The sequence below is a fragment of the Thermobia domestica genome, chromosome 17, assembly GCF_964235325.1.
Source record: "Thermobia domestica chromosome 17, izTheDome1.hap1.1, whole genome shotgun sequence".
Taxonomy (NCBI): Eukaryota; Metazoa; Arthropoda; class Insecta; order Zygentoma; family Lepismatidae; genus Thermobia; species Thermobia domestica.
This window is the reverse complement of record NC_137470.1, coordinates 70976073-70996840: the sequence shown is the minus strand read 5'-3', so window position 1 is coordinate 70996840 and position 20768 is coordinate 70976073. Positions and strand designations below refer to the sequence as shown.

At 38.1% G+C, this 20768-nt stretch overlaps 1 protein-coding gene across 5 annotated transcripts in view; it reads left to right on the top strand.

Annotated features, from left to right (window-relative positions):
• Positions 1 to 20768, top strand: part of zormin (spectrin and immunoglobulin domain-containing protein zormin) — a 799654-nt gene that overhangs the window by 261268 nt on the left and 517618 nt on the right. The window contains exon 1 of one of the 5 annotated variants that reach the window (XM_081744926.1): positions 1050 to 1376. The exons of the other annotated variants lie outside the window; for them this stretch is intronic. Coding sequence (XP_081601052.1) covers positions 1375 to 1376 — 2 coding nt within the window. The 5' untranslated portion in view covers positions 1050 to 1374. Of the gene's footprint in view, positions 1 to 1049; positions 1377 to 20768 lie in introns of those variants that run through there. 5 annotated transcript variants of the gene reach the window in all.

The following is a 20768-nucleotide window of genomic DNA, read 5'->3' as shown; positions in this document are numbered from 1 at the left end:
AGTTGTCAACTAGGTTTCAAACAGGCTCAACTTTCGTTTTATTCCCGGATGCGGGTGGAACCTGGGAGGGCGCGTGGCGCGCTGATTGCAATCATTCATTATGCAAAACTTACACTAGGCAGCTAGCTAGACAAACATTGCAGTGACGATTGTCTGGGTATCTCCCAGTGGGTATCCAGAAGGGGGCGCGGGGCTCGCGCCCCTCCATAAGGAGTAAAATGTACAAATTAGTCCCTAATGAAGCGCTTGTTCAAAGGCTATGGAAAAAAAAAGTTTAAAATTTCTCTCAAAAGGAAGATTCTGAGTGCGTTCTCCACACATTGCAGATAATGTATGTGTTTCCCGTTCATGATATTCCTAGATTTTTTCCTGTTGAACAACATGGCTTTTCTCAGTGCCGCCTCCAGAAGGGCGGAGAAAAATACGTATTATGAAACACTGTAGCCCTAATTTTTAGTTAGCGAATCAAATATCGAAAAGTGTCTCAAGTTTATTTTTTAGAACTTCCTCCCTCTCAAAAATTCCTGGATTCATCTCCGGTATCGGCTGTTGCCAATTAACTGCTAATAGTCATAGCGTACTTTTTGAAATGTTTTCAAACTTTTGCATAAGGAATAGTTTTCCGTATTTTTTTCGCCCTTTTACTGTGCCCCCTGGAGAACTGCTCCACTCACTCCATTGTAGTTACGCCACTGTTTATCATTGCATAACTTCCCTGTGTTTAATGATGCAAGAAAAAATCTATCACCTTGAACTATAGTCCTGACGCGATCTCGTGACCTAACACTATTTATAATCTTATAAACCAAATATTTTTAAGCAAAGTTGTCGTTGATTGAGTAAACTATTATTTTCGGATTGAGTAAACTATTATTAATTGCAAACTACATTTAGTTTCGTTCTTCGTTCTCTTAAATTCGAATATAATGAAATATTTTGCTGAAAAATTACATTTACGTCTGGTGAAAGTTGGACGAATGGGTCACGGGGTTGATTCCGTTCACTCTCACTAGCCTATTAGCAAAATTATACCAAAAGTAGTAACAGTGGTGCGTGTGTGTGTGTGTGGAGTACGCGTGCGCTTTACAAGTGAATCTAACTTTAATATGGCAAGTTTCCCAGTAAACCGATCCAAAATATTTTTTCTACATGCAAAAAGGGACGTACTTCCGCGTAACATGGGTCGATCCCTCGCTGTATGTGAAGAGCGATCTCAGGATTAACATGCTTGTGATATGTGTGTAGTTTTTACACACCCGGATGTGTGTTCTGTGCTCTCTGACAGGTGAACTTCGATGTGTATTTTCGACACGAAACGATTCGACGCAGCTCCCGGCTTTTTGATATGTTGACAGTCCCGAGGACAACCTCAAGATGTAAGTTGCAATGCTTTTCTATTTGTTATTTTTCGTCAATTAGAAGATGGTCAAATAGGAAACTACTTACAGTAATAGTGAATTAATAAACAGGGTGTTTTATTAACAAGGCTCTCACGTAATTACTGTAGGTGGTGTTTGTTTACGCACACACAGATACGTAAAAAAGCATATTATACAATCAGCAGGAAAAATGGATGGATAGACCTAAGAGTTAATTTGTCAGTAACTTCTGTATAGATTGACGAATTGTAGTACAGTTTTCAATACTGTACAGAAAGTAACGTTATTTTTACGCCAATATAAAGTGAATTAAAATTGATTGAATCATTGCGATCTAATTAAGAAAAATACACGTAGGGTGTTTATATACGTTTATGTAAGTGATTGTACTCTACTCTCATTTGCGATAAGTTTATCTTGAAATATGGAGATTCAAATTTCAAATGCCGTTACTCCGTAACAGGGTTTCTTCCAGGCATACTTCCAGGGGAGTTTTACTCCCTCAGAGCTAAGGTGTATATTGCGATCACATGTCCTTCTTGCGCACAGCACGCCCTTTAACAAGTAGTGTCCCAGTGCAGGTTCCTCACATTTGCCCCTCCCCTGCTGCTGGAAAAGAGTTTTTTAAGAAAGCCTGGTTCCCAATTAGATGCAGCGTAGAGCAAATCATGACCTCTCTCTTAATGTCAGTGTAACATATTGGGCCTTATGCAGAATAGTTTTGAAGCGCGATTAGTGCCATACTAAAGAGTTCGACTAACGTAAGTCTCTTGCAGTAGTCAGTGGTTTAGTATGACGCTAATCATACGTCGTAACGACTCTGCATAAGGCGGATTATGCGTAGAATAACGACTAAAAAGCTTTGTCTAAATTTATATAATAGAGGGTCTTAATTACAGAAGTTTTCCAACCTTCGATCCGCTCCCCTGGAAGTTATTTAATAAACGATTTATATTATCAACAAATAAAGTTATTTTACTTATTATATAATTACGGCTTATATGTATGCTGCATTACAGGCAGGTCACTTGCAGCAAATTTACAGAAGCTTCCATGCAATTCGTTCCTCCCCTGACATCTTCACTTTCACGTAAGAATTAAGTCTTTAATAACATCCAATAATTGCAATCTCATATTAACTTCTGCTTTCTATCAATTTTCTGAATACAGTTTGTTCTTAAATGTTTTTCTGCAAGTTTATTTTTCTCTTTTTACCAATCTGTAGTGTTAATCCTAACAAAATTAAAAATGAAAGTAACCTGTTTCTCTGCTTTCAAGAGTATTAATTTCATATCCTTTTCCCACGCCAAGAATATAAAAGAATTGAAAACCGTTGATCCACAACACCCCAGTCAAGTAATGATGAGAAATCCACTTTGGGGAAGCTTTGACTAGAAGTTATATGCTTTATGAAGGTCAGTCTGATGGGTTTCTTTCCGTAATTATTTATTTACCTGTACTCGTTTCAAACTTTGGGGCCGCGGTGGCTCAGTGGTAGAGCGTTCACCTCTGGTGCTTGGGGTCCCGGGTTCGATCCCAGCCCCCGCCAAGTGAACTTTGTGGTGGGCAAACACCCTGTGCGTGGGTTTTCTCGGGGTTCTCCCGTTTCCTCCCACTTTCTTCATTCCACCATTTCATTCATTACTCATCATCACCGTCTCCTTTAGCCTAACCGGCATAACCGTGGGACGTAAAACTCAGATTTCATTTCATTTTTTTTCGTTTTAAACTTTCTTCGATAACAAAAATATAAACACTATAGAACTCCAATCTTATTATTATTTGAAAACAAAATGCTAGCGAGCTCCAAATTTAATATCTTAAAAATTTTAAATTGAGATATATATTTTGTAATTCGTCTATAAAATAATATAGGTTAACAGTTTCGACATTGCTATTAAAAGCAAAATTTTCCCATATTACAGATGCGCTGTTTAATTCAATAAATAAGTTTCACATTTCTGCCACTACTTACGAGGAAGTTTCAGCTAGTTTGTGAAGAGATCGGCGACCTCGTTGTTGGCAGTTGTGTTTATGTGGTTCTTATCTGTACACAAGACTGATTCCTACTTACATTGAGACTGCACGTGCTGAAAGAAAGACCAGAAGTGGGGGGAAAGTGAAGTTCGTGTCAACCAAAAAAAAAAAAACTGTTACACATTTTAACTACAACATAAAACAATTTCAAAGGAAAAAAAAATATCTAGAATTTAAAATGTTAATATGACGCTTTATTTTTATTATTATTCGTTTGTCAGTACCGCGCGCGGGTGTGTGTGTAAGTATTTCTCGGTAACTACTGGCCGGATCTAAACAAAGTTTGATGGGCAAGTAGCCATGATGTAGGAAATTAAGATCGCTATATTTGGTGTCCGAATTCGGTCACGGACCAAATTTGCCAACCACAGGCTTCTGAGTTCGATTTACGCTTGTTTATTTGAATCGGTTTGTCGACACGATTCTGTATAAATTCGGACGTAAGATTAACGTGTGATCCAAATCATAGGGGGGTCTATGTACTCTTACGAGCAATCGAATTGTACACCAAGGCGCATTGAAAGCACGCACCATGCGTCTGTGGGGGTGGGTGGCAACTCACTCGTGTTCGTTGTATCTATCCTAAAATACTAACATTCCCATTGTTTTACGTACATTTGGTTAAGGGACACGGTGGCTTAGTGATAAAGCGCTACTTCTAATACGTGGTGTCCCTGGTTCGATCTCTGCCCAAGTAACTTTGTGGTGGACAACACCGTGTCCATGGGTTTTCTCAGGGTACTCATGTTTCCTCCCACATGCTCATTCCACCAATATTTCCATCATCATTCACTTGCCTTAATCATCCGTCTCCCTTAGTCTAAAGGGGGGACGTTAAACTGAAAGATTTCACTTATGTTTGGCTAAAATAATTATAACTTTTTTCCTTTCTGTCTACAACACCGCACACACACGTAGGCCTAGTAATTATCTATGCTATTTACCTTCCTGTCCTTCTGATAGTGTGCATTTTATGTTGTGTTAAAGAAAAACATCCTTTATAAAATTAAAGGATAAATGTAAGAAAGGGAAAACGTACATTTTCTTTGAAATGTGTTTCTTCTTACCATAAATCAGAATGCGTATGACAATTGAAATGCTTCCGTCTGTTGTTGTGTCATTGGAAGGCATGGCGGCTGTGTGGTAGTGCGCTTACCTCAAACCCTGAGTGAAGTCCCTGGATCGATCCCCGAACAAGTAATTTTGTGGTGGACTATTGCGTGTGAGGGTTTTCTCAGAGTACTCCTGCTCTCTCGCACATTTTCATTCCACAAGTTTTTCTATCATTCACTTGTCTTAATCGTCCGTCTCCCTTAGCCTAAAAGAGGATAATCGTAGAACGTTAAACTGAAAGTTTTCATTTTAGCATTTCTTGTTATGTCATTAACTAGCGATTTCAGCAAACAATAATTTGTCTCCTTTTCTGGAGTTTTATCTGTATTTTAATTGCTTGAAAGAGATCGATTACGATTGGAATACCATAGATATCTTAGAACATGGGAATAGGAAGGGAGAACTATTGAATGTATATTGACTAAAAGTACAATATTGAAAGAGTGAAAGGAACATAATTATTGAAAAATATTAGCTTCCGTGGAGGACATCCATAACTAAGCTAAGATCGAACAGAATTAAATAAGTGATGAAGATATATAGTTACTAATTAATGATTCGAGACAGAGCACGTTTAATCATTTTCGGCAAAGAAAATTTATTTCTGGTAGGAAATCTAAAATTCACGATTTCCCTATGTGCAAGACGTAGTTGGATCGACCGCAAACCGCGGCGGCTTGCCGTCAAAAATTTGACGGGCCGATGGCGGCTAACGCGGTGGTACCGTTCTGAAATTACACGAATGCCGCAATTTTACCGCCATGGCGGCATCCGCCGTTTCTCCTCGTCTGAACCGCTAGTGTCAAATTGAAACCACCAGTATCGCCATTAAACCGCCACATGACCGCTTCGTAACCGCCAGTGCAAGCTTGAAACAACCAGTACCACCATTAACCTGCTATATGGGCTCTTCGCTGCCGCCTTTAATTCTCTACTCTCAATTTTGTCAACAACGTATTGCATTAGTATTTATAACCTGAAAGTTCTATACCAATACATGGTTAAAACTCAAAATAACCACCACTTTAGCGTGTTACTTGTATGTTAATTTAACACCAAAGACAGCCTTCCGAGCATATCAGAAATAACTAGTAATAGTCAGTGAGGATTATAATTGAATTTTATTGTTTGCAATGAGCAAACCTTTGCGCAGTACATTTTTGCCAAGTAACGAATAATGAAACATCATCTGCTGTAATCGGCCACGAAAATAGTTTTGTAAGCCTATAAACTGTCTGACAACAGTTACATGAGTAGCAGTGCTGCCTCCTGTTGTTCTTATATCCTGCGAGCGGACGTTACCGAATTCTCACAATCATTCAGTGGTCATTCGTCGAAATGTTTTATAGCACCGCCTGGCGGGAAAACAACAACAGCCATCTAATTTACGACGACGGCAGCCACTTCTCTTCCGTTTCGGTGGCTTTTCGCTTGGAACCGAAAGTAGAACTATGCCGGCAGTCACTTTTACTTCACTTTGGCGGTTATCCGCAAGCGGTCGGCGACAGCGGACCGATGATATTTGGCGGCACTTTGAACACTAGGTTATGTTGTAAACTTCTCACAAGGGAACATCTTATATTAATAGTAGCATTGTCCAATTAAACAATGCGCAATCGATAGGAGAGTCAAGAAAAGTGAGAAATCCAAAGTTTTACGGGCCGACACCCAGAAACACGGGAGATACGGAGGAAAGAAGAATCTAGAATCATGTGAAGATTAGAATGCAAAAGATACACTGACACAGAAAGAACTTCAAAATGATTAAAGTAAGTAAAATTACAATTAGACAACAGTATAGTAAGCAAACATTGTACCCACAGACATGTTCATTAACCTCATATGTAATGCAGTGTTGCCAACTGAGCACAAAATGAAGTTTTCTTAAATGGCGCGGAACACAAATTATAACATCTAGAAAATCTAATTAAGAGTAGAACCATACCTCTGAAGTCGTGATGTACAGTGTTGCCAACGTTTGAAGATAGGCCTACATGAATTCGTATATGAATCTCGGATTTAGAAAGAGTGCATACAGTACATGATTCGAACTAGTTGAAACCAAAATATGATACCACAAACAAGAATATAATCACCAAAGTACAAAATTAACGGACGAAGCACAGTGTCGAAGCATTTTTGCCAAAAGAAAATGTCAGGCTGAAATGATCCAAGATTCATATAGGCCTATGTGCTGTGTTTTGGTACTATTCTATCTTCAAACGTTGGCAACACTCTACATTAAGACTTCACATGTATGGTTCTACTCATGATAAGATTTTCTAGATGTTATAATTTGTGTTCCGTACCATTTAACAAAACTTCATTTTTACTCAGTTGGCAACACTGCATTACATATAATGTTAATGAGTGATCTTGATTACTTTAATCATTTTGAAGTTCTTTCTGCGTCAGTGTATTTTCACACTGCTATCTTCACATGATTCTAGATCCAAGATAACTGCGGAAACATGTCTTGTAAAAACTTGAATGCGTCAGAATCCCTATCCGGAGCTTTCACAAATTGCTTGATAATGCCAAGTTCAATATGTAGAGGTGGTAACTACCATTTTATGGTCCACAATTGGGTCGTATTTTACGTTGTGTGCGCTCACAGTGCACTCCTCTCGTTGTGGCCAGTACTTCCTTCTGTAGTTGGCCTCGGTGTCTCTACTGTCTCATAAACAAATATAACACGGGGATTTGGTGAAACCGCCCAGCAAACCCATGAGAAAGGCAATAATTATGAAGTCCTGTATTACTTGCCACCAATATTTTGCATACTCTGAATTGTCCAATAGTCCTCAAGCTGTTAGTCTTCCTTCCTGGAGACAGAGTGAGTCACAGGAATAGACAGGTGCCTATTACCATTGTACAGAAGCACAGCCTTGAGACTTCTAGACGAGCTGTCTATAAACAAGTGCCACTCTTTAAGAATGCAGGATATCTGTAAAACATTAAACAAACCACTTATATCTTGGCAGAATCACAATCCATCTTTCATGCAAAAGAATTTGGAAAACTGTTCATGCCGTCTCCTTTGAGCTGTTGCGTTTCCTGATTTATCAACTATATTCCACTGTTTTAGCCACCATCGTTACCCAGATTTCGAATAAGATAATTCAAATCTCTTTGGTTAGGATGTGCGCAGATTCCGAAAATGACCTTCAAAATATTGTATTACATCAGGTCTTTTCACAAATTACGAAGCTATGAAAAGTGAAAAACGTGTATTTTTTAAACAGTTTTGATATAGGGCCTTTAGCAACGTTTGTAACATGTTCAATAGCATTCTAAATGGACGGAATGATTTTGTAAGGGCATAAATACATATTTCAAAGCGTACATACCTAACATTTACCGTTGGGCCCCAATTGAAACTTCCTCTTTTTGGATTGGGGGCCGCGGTGGCTCAGTGGTAGAGCGTTCACCTCTGGTGATTGGGGTGCCGGGTTCGATCCCAGCCCCCGCCAAGTGAACTTTGTGGTGGACAAACACCGTGTGCGTGGGTTTTCTCGGGGTTCTCCCGTTTCCTCCCACTTTCTTCATTCCACCATTTCATTCATTACTAATCATCACCGTCTCCTTTAGCCTAAACGGCATAACCGTGGGACGTAAAACTCAAAGATTTCATTTCATTTCATTTCCTCTTTTTGGATTTTCTTCAGTGTTCTTCCATATTACAGTCTCTCTTCAACATCCAACAATAGTTGGCCATTATATGGACAGCCTACTTTCCCTGGTATCTCTTTTCCATCACTTTAATATCCTGATGGAAACATTCGCCAGGTTCTTCCGCAAATTCACCAAGATTGTCATGAAAGTAGTTTAGATTAGTATGAAGAAAGTGTACTTTCACGCTCATGTTTCAGCCAAGCAATTTATAAGATTCCAACACCTCGTCGACTAAAATACTGTAATTTGCAGCCTTCGTGTTCCCCCAAAAGTTCTGTACCACATTTCTAAATGCAGTCCATGTTCACAATTCGGTCTCACTCATAATTTTCTCGAATGTTTTTCCACCATCAATTTTCTTATCTGTGGGCCTGTAAAAATGCTAGCTTTGTTCTTTTTTCAGACGTGATTAATGGAAACTCAATACCAAGGTACTGAAAGCATTTACAAAAGCCACATGGGACCAACGGGCTGCTGGGATTGAGTGGGAATCCTACTAACGTGCAAAAATAATTTTGTCTCCTTCACCGCTTTTGTGAATGTGGTAAAATCCTAACATGATACACATGAATCGGTACTATTCTATTATAAGCGATGTATTTAAGTTTATATATTCTTTACACATTCATTCTGTGAGCTTCTTCGTAACTAAATGGTTAGCATATGCGCCTTGGATATTCCAGGTTTAGTTCCCGTTGGAGGCTCTGGTGGTTACGATTTTACGTTAAATAGTAGGTTCACATCTCACATGATCGACACGTACAACACAGCCAACAATCCCTCCATCTCTGGAGCATATTTTAATGCGGTATATACGTTAATATACAGGGTATATATCAATGTCATTATAAAGTTTTTTTTTTTTTTTTTTTTACATTTTCGTTAAATTTTCTTGTCTCCGTCTTATTTGTTTCCCTTTCATTGTCAAGTCGTATGTGAGAAATATATCCTTTTCAATTTTGGTTGAACAATCTGTAGACCCATATATAATCAATATAAATGCAATGAGTTACGATTTGGGTTTAGCGTTCGTTTCAACTGTGAGGCTGTATAAGACACGATTATAGTGACATGATTGTTACTGCTTTGTTCCTCGTCAAGCGAAAGGAAATAGTCTGAAGAAAATGAACGAATTAAGTCTACATTGATTGATGTATATTAAGAGACCATTTTAAATATGATGCGGGTTTTCTAAACTCTTACATTTTGTCCACTGTTTGTAGATACATTTTTGGAAAGACTTAAATATCAATTAGTAAATCGAGATACTCTCAATGGAAATGTTAAGTGATCAACATTTGGATTTCTTTTTCACCACTGTTGAAACCGTAGGAAATGCCAATGTTCAACGCAATTAGCATAGAATTATTCGGGCATGAGGACTATGCCAATGTACTCAGAATCGTCACCGTAAAGAAAATGTGGGAAATTCTAGAAGAAATATATGCTAACCCAGCGTTATTGACTGAGAATGAGAAGGAATTAATGGATAGTGTGTACCGTACAAGTGAGCGTATTACGGAAAGCAATCCGATAAATATGAAATAAAATCTTTCAGTTTTACGTCCCACGATTATGCTGGCTAGGCTAAAGGGGACGGTGGTTATGAGAAATAAATGAAATGGAGTGAAAATGGGAGAACCCCGAGGAAACCCACGCACACGGTGTTTGTCCACCACAAAGTTCACGTGGCGCGAGCTGGGGTTAAACCAGGTACCCCATGTACTAGAGGTGAATGTTCTTTTACTGGGCCACCGCGGCCCCGGAGAGCAATCCGAGTGTGTCCCGGAATGAGTAGTACAGGAATGTTCATATACAAATAGCAGACACTATTAACAGGAAAGAGACATAGTGACTCAGTTTTAGAGCGTGGGGTCCCTGGTTCTCTGCTCCATCTAGCCCAAGTGGGGCTTTCTGGTGGACAAACACCGTGGGTTCGTGGAGTTTTCTCGGGGTTCTCCCGTTTCCTTCCACTTCGTTTATTCAACCATTGTGTTTCTCATCATCACCGTCTTTAGTCTAGCCGGCATAATTGTGGGACGTAAAACTGATATTTTATTTCATTTTTTTCTATTAATAGGAAACTACTATGTTACAGCCTAAATTCGAAAAGGATCCCATATCTTAAAAACACCAAAGAAAAATATTTATTTTCTTCTACGGATTTCCTGTAGAAAAACATAATCCCAGGGTAGAATCACATGAACCACTTGGTATTTTATTGGAATATAATGAGCGTGAGCTTATGTCAAAACGGACCAAGAACATGGAACCTGAAATGGTGAATAGTGGTAAATTTCAGTTCATATCATATCAGTAAATGTGACTATGAATAGCGACAAAGATATTATAAAAGTAATATAAAAATACAAGTAAGTTTCGTTTCACAGTATGAAACTATAGTAGACTTCCAAACTTTGCTAATTCAATACTCAAACTTGAAGCAGTAATATATAACTATTGGTTGCTATAGATCACTGCTATTCAACCTTTTTCTCTCGCGTACCCCTAGACACAATTCGCCGTCCCATTGTGTACCCCTGAAGCTGTTTTAAAAAAATAAATCTAAATTAACGTATTAGGTCTAAATTTAAGAGCATGTTCTGATGATTTAAAAAGGAGTTAAATAGAGACCCAACGAAAAGACGACCAGTGTGCCAATCAAAAGACACTTTATTTACAAGGGAATAAAGTGGACATTCGAAAAAAATTAAAATGGAAAATTTTAAAACATACGGGAAACATCCAGTTCTACTGAGGGTGAGGAGGATTTTCTCCTCACACTCCCTGGTAATTCGTACATTGAAAACAATGTTAGAAATTCAAAAACTAAAAGTAACTTTAGAACTAACCTATTAATGAGATGTTTGAGCTTGTTTCCGGGGCGCCAATTCCTCGATTATTAGTCGAATCTTCGAGAATGCAAGAATCAGAGCTGATTCTGGATTCAAGCAATTTGTGTGCTTTGTTTTTATTGATGTTAATACAGAGAAACCATTTTCACACAAATATGTTGATGGCAATGGAAGAAATTGTGAAATACCTCTTTTCTAGCATGAATACAAAAGTCGGAAATTGACAAGTTATAAAATTTCATTTGCAGCAAACTTTCAACAGACATTTCCAGCAGATCCACAGAAGCAGCATTACGTACCCCCGGTTGAATAGCACTGCTATAGATTAATAAGATCAAAGGTAGAGCCTGTTCTTCGGACGCTGAATCCATATCAAAAAGCCATTACTCGCTTTCGGTCTATGGCGATAAAGGTTAATACTTGAAATCATTAATTTAACCCCTTTTGATTTGAGGGGTTAAGGGAGGACATAGAACCTATTCTTGAAACGATTAATCGATTGCAAGAAACCGCATCTCGATCTCTTACCGTTTGTGCTATATGAAAATCAGTATTGAAATCGGAAGTAGAAGTAAATTTCAACACTTCCAGTTTTGATAGAGTGCTGTGGGCTGTAATGATATGTTCTCTCGAGACCCTAATCGATTGCAGAAAAGTACTTCCGCTATCTGTTGCCATTTTCTTTCTATGGCGATAAACTTTGAAACCAAAAATGGTTAATTTGAATCACTCGCGGCTTGAATACATTTAGTGAAGGAGATTCAACCTATTCTTGGGACGCTGAATCGATTGCAAATCTGTTACCTTTTGATATCTGTTACCGTTTTTGCTCTGATATCTGTCGAGAGAGGGACGCAAGGACAAACATAGCCATTTTATAAGACTTCCATCACTTATACATTTCATAGTTTGGAAGTCTAGAAATTAATACAAAAAATATGGATGTGTGCATGATGCTTATAACACTTTTAAATAATGTTTGTTTTAGGTAAACTAAAGACTTCCTGTCAAACGGCTACATCATCACCCCATTTATCCTAGGATCATGGTTTGTACCTCATTCTCTTTAAAAGAGATCAGACTTTCAAACGGTATAATTTACATTTCCCTATAATGTCCCTGAAGTGGGAAAGTTTGAGAGAAATCGGGATATTTCAGATTTTTTTTTTTCAAATTTTGAGCCCCACTGGACCCTTTTGTGTTAACGCACAAATCTTAAAATCAACTGAGAAGTACTAAAGAGATGTATTAAATGTGTGTACAAAATTTCAAGCTTCTATCTTCAATAGTAAGGGAGAGAAATATTTACCAATGAGTTCCACAGTGCCCCAGATTACCACAAAAGACCCAAATCTCAGGTTAAAAAAAAGTTTCCTGAGACATCCATATTTATCCCAGGGTCATGTTTCATACCACCTCCTCTTCAAAATAGAACAGCCTTTCAAACGGTACAGTTTGCATGTTTCCATGTATCTCAGGCGGGAAAATCCCGTAAAAAGGGATTTTTGATAAAATAATATCCCTCTTTTTACTTTTCCCCCTCTGCACGCTCCCTGTGTTAACGCAGAGATCTGAAAAAATCTGAAAATACTAATTAGTGTACTGAATGTGCAAAAATTTTAATCTTCTAGGTGCAAAAGTAAGCCCGCCAAAAATAAAAAATAAACCTAACCATTTTTTTTCCTTTCAAGATCTCAGGTAATAATTTCTTGACAAGTAAACCTTACGTTTGAGTCACTGCCTCCTCGATTCACTTACCTGCCTGTTCATTCTTTTCAAAAACCATTGTCTCCCGCGTGAACGCTTGTTTTCTAATTTCGACGCTAGAGTGCAGCACGTACTGCCCATTTTTTGTGAGTAAATCTCTATGGTTTGCATAGGAATGACCACACTTTTCCAATAGTTTAGAAAAGAAAATGGTCTTATATTGTTGGGTATCATTCTGCAAAGCAAGAAAAGGCAAGTTGGAATACAATGGAGTGTTATTTCATGAAATACCATCCGATAATGAACTATGTAAGAAAATTAATAGGGGTATACATAAGGGATACTAGATTTTCCGCTTCTTCCTCAAGCCTTTGGCAGTTGCATATACGAAACTCTCTAAGTCAATAAACTAACTGTATACTCCACATTTGATGAGTTCAACAATGGGGTATATTGACGAGGAGTTATAAAATGAAAAAGATCTCCAGTATTAGACTTCCAAATTATACTATGTATAAGTGTTGGCAGTCTTATAGAACGGCTATGTCCTTCGGTTGACAGGTATCAGAGCAAAAACGACAAGAGCCATCGACATGCAGTTTTCGGGGATCGATTCAGTGTCCTAGGAATATTTTCCATCTCCTTGGACTACCTTCTACTTAAGCCGGAAGTGGTTGAAATCGACCACTTCCAGTTTCAAGAGTAAAGCTTATAACTCAAAACGGTAATAGTAGCCACAAACTGTTTTCGGAAATTGATTCATGGTCTCAGGGAAATAACCCATCTGCATCCCTATATCTTAGTAAAACTGGAAGTTGAAGAAATTCAGTACTACGTCCAGTTTCAATGTTGATTTTCATATAGTAAAAACGGTAAGAGATTTTACGAAAGAAATCGAAATCGATTCAGATCCAAGAATGTACTTCATGTCTTCAATATAGTATTCAATTTGCATAGCTTGGAGGTCTACTGTAGTTTCACTGTCTGAAACGATACTCACTTGTATATTTTGGATATTGTTGCTCTCGAGACAAGATTTAAGCTACTTCATCTCAAGAAGCTGTTGCTATATTGTGAGACAGCTTTGTCATCTCGTTTCTCATAGACAGTTGCTGTTTCGTATCGTGGGCAACACTAAATTTAATGCTAAAACAATGTACAATTTGGCTTAGAGTAAAAACAATAAATATAACATGTGGTGTGGTTTGCGATAGCCCAAAGTCTGGAAAGTGTATTAGAAAAGGTACAATTCTTTGTGTTTCACATTTGTATTAGTAGTGACTAGTATTGGGGTTTAAACTTCCTTATTATATATATATGGTGGCCCAAAAGTAGGTATACAGTAACTTACTGACCAGCCCATTGCTTTTATATCATTTCTTATTGCTATCCATAAGGTAGACTTAGTTTCTTTATTATTTATTCTTAATGTCTTTGTACTTATATCTTAAGCTCGGAACAGCCGAAACAAATCAACCTATAAGCTAGAATGATATACCTGATCGATTCTGGGGTGTAGGCGTATACCTACTTTTGAGCCACCCTGTATAATTACAATTATAGTTAATGGCGCCGATTTCTCAGTAAATTTGGGAGGGGGACATTCAGATGCAGAAGACATATATGAGGATTTTAAGACAAATTGCATTCAAATTATACCAAATATCGTACCATATCAAATTATACCATAAGTACCATGCGGGGGGCCGGGACCCCCGCTCCCCAGGATCGGCACCCTTGCTTATAGCATCCGAGTTCCTTCACACGAGAGCATAAAATTATATATTCTATATATATTCTATTTAGGCCAATATATGATTGTGCGTATTCTTTCATTTTTGTGCCTCAGCCGTAACATCAAAAAATGTGTTCCTATTTGAACTTTTTTTTTTGGTACTTCAATGACTACCGCGTATTTTATCCTTTACGCAAATCATTTAGATTTCTTTACATTCTTTCTATTAACATGTATTGTATACGTACAAATGTCAAACTATAACGCTACAGGATTGACTGTCAAACGGTAGGATGCCATGGTAGGACCTGCCATCTAGTGGCGAATTCGTGACGAAAGGTACACGCATTTTTTGGCTGATTGAGCAGGCAGCTAGAGGAAGCGGACGGATGCAGAAGGCAGTGGTTTGAGTGAATCGAGTTGCTGACTGAGACACACATGAGAAAGTAGTACTAAATGTGGTCAGTATATCAGTGAAGTTGTAGGTGCGAAGCTCCAGAGGTTTAGGAGATACAGCTACCAGAACATCACATGGAAGTACAGAATAGTCTTCATACAGTTGGAGGTAAAAGCTCTGTAAGACCTCTTCTAACGACAAAAGGTGAATAACAAATATATGGGTACATATTAGGACTAGGGGGAAGTCATATAGTAAGGGTATACCTGAAGGCGGCCATCTTGAAATCCGCCATTTTGAATTAAGGTTAAGTTTTTAAAATAGGAATAGCGTCATGTGATACATGATTTAAGGCGCAAATTTAATCAGAAGAACAATGGTGACGTTAATTTTGATTTACGCGCAATTGGTAAAAAGTTACAGGGAAATTAAATATTGTTGCTGCATATGTATTACTCCTTTACCCCACCTTGTAAATTTTGTGTTAATGATAATAATTAAATAAAAAAGCAGATGGATAAATAATAGGTCTATGGTAAGAGTTGCCTTGATGGCAGCCATTTTCAAATCCGTCATTTAGAATCAGACAAAAGTTTTAAACAAAACGCATAACATTGACACCTTATTAATAGCAAATTTCACCATAAATCCAACGGTATAACCATTTTTGCTTTATCATTAACCAGCATTTGTTATCGCATAAACAAGTTGCTAATTTAAGAAAAAATGACCAAAGTGGAATTGAGTCATAATTGAACTTGGGTCTTTCTTCCAGAAAAGTCCTCAATTAGTACAATCAATATGTAGATCAGAAAAGAGTGCATGACTTGCACAAATGCTCTGCTCACGGTGAGCACACCTGACAAATGCAATCGCGTTACACTTGACACATTTGTCGTTAACAATTCCGTCAAAGCAGTAGTCTTAAGGAGCGATCCAACGTCCAGGTTCTTCATTCAAATATCCAGCCTGATTGAAAGCTAATCGAATCATATTGCGAAAACGAGGAGCACTGAACTGGTAAATTGTAAATGACTGAAGTTGTATGAACCTATCACGATGCCATATGTTCACGTCACTTTCTGTTACTGCTGTATCAGTAATGAAAGGAACAAATGCTTTGTACGGGCGAACGAAGTGAACATCTAGAAGCTGAATCATGCCAGTACAACCACTAGGTATCAGTCGCTTGATCAGTGTAACTCCTTCGGGCACACACTGTGACGAAAGAATGTCGTCTTTGTTTGCACTCCACGAATCAAGTAATAGGAAGATTGTCTTTCTATCACGTGGAATGCTTTTCCACATGACTTCCGTATAGAAATTCTTAAGATCCTGTTTTGTCATGTTCGCTGTTTTACCAGCAAATGAGATTATATTAGCCGGATCGGCCGGCTTTGATGCAGGGAAACTGCCTTTTGGTTCAGCCACCAGCACATACATGGGACGTAGAATTTCTCCTGCCATTGGCACAATAGGCATTATCATATAGGAATGAGATATTGCACTAACAGATCCAACTGCTGCTCTGATCTGCACTGATCCTTTTATTCTCAACGTCCTGTACGAATGTAATTCTTTCTCAAAGCGGCTTTGATCAGCATTGAAGACATTTGTAGCTGGAATGTCATCAATAATCATAAGTTCGTGTACTGATACCACGAAGTCCTCTGCTTCTGCCATCAAGTTCGCATCTTTTGCCTTCCACGTCTTTGTGACGCGATGAGTAATTGCATGACTGACAATGTGATTACGCCTTTTAAACTTGTCTAGCCACGATGGCGATGCTTTGAATGCAATCGTGTTTCCCGGATCCAGTTCTGCTTTAATTTGCATGGCCCAAAGTCGTATTGTCCGGTCATGAATAATCGCGCACTTCTCCACCATCTCACGGAACTTTTCGAGAACAAGTTCATTTATCTTCTGCATCTACGGTTTTGCCAAACGACGTTCGAAATCATAAAGAACCTTCACATTCTTTATCAGTCGAGATTTGTTCATCACACATGATGGTTTCCGCCGCTCAACCAGCAACTTGCCATTTTCACCAGTGGTCCAGAACATGTATGCTCTCATCTTATAGTCATCTAATGTCTGTGCCTTCTTTGGGGGTGAAGGGACATATTCCGATGCGCTGGAACTCGATACATGCGGTGATTGGCACTGTTGTAAAGATGAAGCGACTTCCTCGTCTGATCAGCATCGTCACCGAAATCCATTTCATCATGATGGTTTTTGTCACATGCAAATCCTAATGTCATGATCTCTTCAATTACGTCCATATCCTGTTGCAGTAGATCCACAATTTGTCTGAACATGATATCCTCCCTCCGAGTAAGTTCTCTTTCATTCGTCCCAAACTTTGCGGCCAGTGCTGCCACAACAACTGCAAGATCCATCTGAAATGAGAATGGAAGAAACTAAATAATATTGATTTCAATGCACTTGATTCGTAACTACTCGCTTGCAAAATTCACAGTCAATATGCAATTTTAACTCTAATTAAGCACTTCATAAAGAATGTCCAAACGTTGACAGTCACATTCCTATTAAACCAGTCGCACTTTGCAAATGCGAAAAGTAACGTAAGTGGTCGCATGGGGGTAAAAGTGACCCAAGAGTCAAATTAAACCGTCCTCACACTTCAAGCTCTCGAGCAATATTGAATTTGTTTTGTTTGTTTCAAGGAGGAAGGTTAACAAGAAGGTACTGAAAGAAAGAGATCTGTAAGTCGTATACAAATATTATAATTTTAACTGTGTAAAACCTTTGGGTCAAATAGACCCCCACGCGCGCACTTACGGGTTAAACAGGTGCAGAATATCAACAAGACAAAACCAAAAGACATTAATATAAAACCATTCCCTGACACACACAGCCTTTCACAAAAAAAGAAACAGCATAGCAACAAACAAGAGAGATGTCGTCGTCTGTGTGTGGCACAGACAAGGTGAGCAATAGTACAGTGAGGACAAGGGCGAGCGAGAAATAGATGTGAACAAGATACAAGAAAAATAACGAAATGGCGTGCAAGTACAGCATCAAACAACTAACATTGTAACGAAACCATTGTATTTCTGATTAACTTCTAGCCCGAAGTCATCTATTGCATTACTCTATTCCCATTTAATTTTGTGCTGGTTAATGATAAAGCAAAAATGGTTATACCGTTGGATTTATGGTAAAATTTGCTATTAATAAGATGTCAATGTTATGCATTTTGTTTAAAACTTTTGTCTGATTCAAAATGGCGGATTTGAACATGGCCACCATCAAGGCAACTCTTACCATAGACCTATTATTTATCCACCTGCTTTTTATTTAATTATTATCATTAACACAAAATTTACAAGGTGGGGTAAAGGAGTAATACATATGCAGCAACAATATTTAATTTCCCTGTAACTTTTTACCAATTGCGCGTAAATCAAAATTAACGTCACCATTGTTCTTTTGATTAAATTTGCGCCTTAAATCATGTATCACATGACGCTATTCCTATTTTAAAAACTTAACCTTAATTCAAAATGGCGGATTTCAAGATGGCCGCCTTCAGGTATACCCTTACTATATGACTTCTTCCTAGTCCAAATATGTACCCATATATTTGTTATTCACCTTTTGTCGTTACAAGAGGTCTTACAGAGCTTTTACCTCCAACTGTATGAAGACTATTCTGTACTTCCATGTGATGTTCTGGTAGCTGTATCTCCTAAACCCCTGGAGCTTCGCACCTACAACTTCACTGAAATACTGACCACATTTAGTACTACTTTCTCATATGTCTCAGTTAGCAACTCGATTCACCCAAACGTAAGGCTTACTTGTGAGACATCCCTATTTATTCTAGGATCATGAGTCGTACATCATTATCTTGAAAATAGAACAGCGTTTCAAACGGAACCATTCACATGTCTTCATCATGTATCTGAGGCAAGAAAATCGCAAAACAAGTGATTTTTGGTTAAAAAGTATTCCTTTTCTTTACCTTTTCCACCTCTGGACTCCCCTGTGTTAACGCAGAGATCTGAAAAAAATCTTTAAAATACTATTCGGTGCACTGAATATTTGTGCAAAATTTCAGTCTTCTAGGTGCAAAAGTAAGCCCGCCAAAAATAATAAAAAATAGACCTTACAAAAAATATTTTTTAAAATCATGACGTCATCAACCCATATGTCTCGACAGAGAAAAGCGTAAAACCGTATGTAACGTGTTCTACAATTTCTAGACTTGAAAAAAAAAAAACTAAGTAAAAAGTTTTATTGGTGCTTTTAAATCGAATAATGAAGACGCTACTTTAGTGCCTAAAAATAAGTACTAAAACTTAGAAGGGCTAAATAAGCACTACATCGCTGTCGTTAGGAGGGGAAATTCCTTTGGCCGCCTAAGAGTGCTAACAAAGTTCTCTGGTAATAAAATAAATCCTGCATGCTGTGTTGCTTTCCCTCCACGTTCAACACCAATTTTTCCTGTTTCCGATCTTGGATTTTTTTTAATAGTATCGTTATTTGGATCGTCGAATACTAATTTATCAAAACATCGCGGGTCCTGTATCAATGCCGCCTACCCAACGTTTATAGGAAAAACCTTTTTTTTAGTATGGGACATTGTTCATGAAATACCTGTCATTACATTATGAATCATTGCACACTGAGATTAAATTGACATTTAAGTAGCTGTTATTTCGTAAATAGTGTCCCACACTAAAATCTTTTCTTGTAATATTTGTTTTTCCATGATCAATTCAGTGATATATCTATTTACATACCTAATTTAAAATTTTCAGATGCCTTACATCACGCCATCATAAGGAGCCCTGTGGGGCAAGGAGAGTGCGCTCCATTCATGTGCTCTCTGGCATTCTCCTATCTCAATTTTTGTTTCGTACTTCTTTAGACTTCGAAACCATACTATGCATAAGTATCGGAAGTCTTAGGTAGCATTCACACTAGAATTTTGTGAGCCGCTCACGAGAGCTACAGCTGCTCTCTTTACATTGTCTTAAATGGACGCTTTCACACATGCACTTCGGTCCAACTGAGTCGCGGCTCTGAGCTGCTATGATCATGACAGTAGCTGACTCGAGCGGGCTGCTGCCGAGGAAGAAAATAACATGCAGTCTTATGAGAGCCCTTCACACGTGATCGCGAACTCAGTTGGAATAGAGAAAATTGTACATATTTTTGATATTGAAGATTTTCTCATTTTGGTGTTACTCTGATAAAATGTACACTATACGAGCACTCGTACTATTATACAGTTTGTCAAACGAAGATATAAATATCCTGAAATAATTGAAAAAAAAAATATTTTATCTTCTCTCAGTTAATGAAACAGACTGTAAAATAAACATTCTTCTAGTCTTGATCGATTTATAGGAAGACTCCACGTGGTTCTATATCTTCACTTTTTTTTTCTTTCTTCCAATTTATCTTCAAGATTAAAGCTATAGCTTCTTCTGGCTTTAGCTTGGCCGTCATTTTGGTATCACGATCCATTGAACTGCTCAGAAGTATGGCTGCGAAACTTGGTCGCTTACTCTGAGGGAAGAATGCAGGTTGAAAGTATTTGAGAATAAGATCCTCAGACAAATATTTAAACTCAAGAGAAACAAGAATAGCGGAAACTTCATAACGAGGAACTACATAATATATATATACGGTTTAGCAAACATTGCTAGGGTCATCAAATCTAGGAGTTTCAGGTGAACAGGTCATGTAGCCAGGATGGAAGAAAGTAGAAAAGCTTTCAAAGTCTTAACTGGAAGACCAATCGGAAAACGACCATTAGGAAGACCTAGGCACAGATGAGAGGACAGTATTAAGATAGATCTTGCACAAATAGAAATACCAAGTAGAAACTGGATCCG